The 2,481-nt window shown below is 45.2% G+C and overlaps 1 protein-coding gene across 1 annotated transcript in view; it reads right to left on the bottom strand.

The window, feature by feature from the left end:
* Positions 1-2,335: 2,335 nt before the first annotated feature.
* TNFRSF18 (TNF receptor superfamily member 18) overlaps positions 2,336-2,481 on the bottom strand; it is a 5,633-nt gene continuing 5,487 nt past the window's right edge. The window contains exon 7 of the mRNA XM_009274240.1: positions 2,336-2,454. Within this exon, the coding sequence (XP_009272515.1) occupies positions 2,336-2,454 (119 nt within the window). The remainder of the gene's footprint in view (positions 2,455-2,481) is intronic.

Here is a 2,481-nt window from a genome sequence, read left to right as displayed (position 1 = left end):
GAGTTGGGGTTGTTCAGCCTGGAGAAGAGAAGGCTTCGGGGAGACCTTCTTGCAGCCTGTCAGTACTTAAAGGGGGCTTACAAAAAACATGGCGGCAAACTTTTTAGCAGGGCCTGCTGCAACAGGACAAGGGGGAATGGCCTTAAACTAAAGGGGGGTAGATTTAGACTAGATGTAAGGAAGAAATGTTTTACGCTGAGGGTGGTGAAGCACTGGCCCAGGTTGCCCAGAGAGGTGGTGGATGCCCCATCCCTGGAAACATTCCAGGTCAGGTTAGACGGGCCCCTGAGCAACCTGATCTAGTTGAAGATGTCCCTGCCCACGAGGGGGCCTGCTGCAACAGGACAAGGGGGAATGGCCTTAAACTAAAGGGGGGTATTTAGACTAGCCAAACCATTCTGTGATTCTATGATAAGATTCTATAATGCACCAAAAAAACCCACCCCAAAACAAAAAGACAGGATAACTCCTCTTGACATAATCACTGAAGAAATGTTCAGCAATAAAACCATGTCCACAAATAATAAAATTAATCCTTCAGCTTTATTCAAGCTTGCCAAGACCTCCTCCAGAGAAGGTGTCAAGAAAGACCAACTGGAAAGAGCTTAGAGAGAGAAGCTAAGAGGTCCAGAAACCACAGCCTGTGAAGTGGGAGAAGAGCCCAGAGCAATCAAGCAGAGATGATAGTTTATGAATGCTTAAAAAGACGCTGAAGAGTCAATTCTTCCTCATAATCATAATGGATAATATAAATTTTAACTAACAAAATCACTCTCCTCCTCTGATTTGAGATCAGTCACTAGAATGGCTTGCCTAGAGAGGTCATGGAGTCACCTGAATGAAAGTCTAACAGGTAGATCATTACCCAGGCTCACCAAGCCTGCCTTGGAGCACAGGGGCTACGTGACTGGCTTACCAAGGTAATAACCTGTCCCACTTCCTAGGATTCTCTGTTCAAGTGCTTTTGCAACACACATCTGTGGAGGCAATAACTTCTGCTCTGCAGCTATTGTAATTTCACAGAGCCCTACTTAAAACAGCGTATCATTCAGACTTGGAATAATCCCCTCCGAGTATTTAGTAAGGTGATTAACCGAAATTTCATTATTCTGTTAGGATTTAATTTAGAAGCCCTGTACTGTTTACATTATCTGTAAGAAATCCTGAGGAAGCTGATGTAATGGCTGTACTGTGAGATATTTATAACCCTTCATGTGAAGGCTGAGTCAAAACTCATTTTTGCCCAGAGCTGATTCGGTCATAAAAGAGTCTACTCCAAGCAGCTTTCACCAGAAGGCCAAACCAGAAGGCATCCAGAGCTTTGAATCTATTACTGCAGTCACGTAACACAAAGATAATTATATTAAAAAAGACATACGAGTTTTAACTAGTTAAAGCCAGAGGCTATATTCTTATTTGAAATCAGTGTCAATTCACAGAAAGCAACCAACTCCAGCTGAAACCCTGCCCCTTTAAATTCAGGCAAAACAATTAATTCTAGCCGTGTTAGAGCTCCATGAAACTGGAGGAGCACTAATCTAACACACACAAAAAAATCCTCCATGGTACAATTTTCAGTAAGGAGAACAACTTTCAGCTGATGATCAAGTCACTGGAGCTATGCCGGTATACACCAGCAGACGCTCTGCTTCTTGTTCCGGGGTGGGGAGAAAAAGCATCAAGAACACGTCGGGCTTTTCTCTGCTTTCCACTGTCTTTCCCTACTCTACAAACTAGGTGAGAAGAGAGCATCAAACCAAATGCCTTCCTCTAGACAGCGTGATCCTCATTTGAGCCGTTCAGAAGTCTCCCTTTTGTAATTCAGTATTCCAGGTACCAAGGATTGCTGAGTTATAGGAGAGGATAAATAGCTGGAAATACGGATAGCCTGTGAAAGCTGTGAGAGTGCCCGACAGGTACTACTGTATCTCCCGTAGCACTGAAGGGACCGATGGCGGGACGCCAGCCTTCTACGCGCGTATCAATCTGTGGGAGCACCACGGAGACACGTGCAGAAGATGCAAAGGGGAATAATGACAAGAAGGGCCCCTGGTCCCAGACAAAGTTGAAAAGAGCATCAATGAAAAAAAAACTCCAACAACCCAGGAAACTTGCAGTAATGCAATGCAGCTGAACCGAATGTCAGCCCGACTTAGCAGTTTTTCTGTTTCTAAATGCTAGGTTTGTTGAGAAGAAACAAAGGGAAACTCCCCCCAAACCCATTCCTTATTGCTATGTATATAATGATGCTTTACGCACCCAGCCCCTCCCTTCTTTTTTTTGGAAAGCTGAGCTCAGCTCCCCACTCTCACAGCACATGGCAATTTATCTCTTTTCATTGTAGACTCTGAGGGTGGAAATAGCAAGGCTTTTCTTCTGGTGCTTTGTCTCCGTGTTCTTCTTCTGGAAACTGGCAGCTGTAAGTCTCTTCTCTCTGCTGTGGCGGGGGGGGGGGGGTGGGGCGGCCAGGGGGCGGGGGGG

Source organism: Aptenodytes forsteri, unplaced genomic scaffold (assembly GCF_000699145.1).
Source record: "Aptenodytes forsteri isolate BGI_AS27 unplaced genomic scaffold, ASM69914v1 Scaffold16, whole genome shotgun sequence".
Lineage (NCBI taxonomy): Eukaryota > Metazoa > Chordata > Aves > Sphenisciformes > Spheniscidae > Aptenodytes > Aptenodytes forsteri.
Note: the sequence above shows the minus strand (reverse complement) of the source record. Positions and strands in the feature narration are given on the sequence as shown.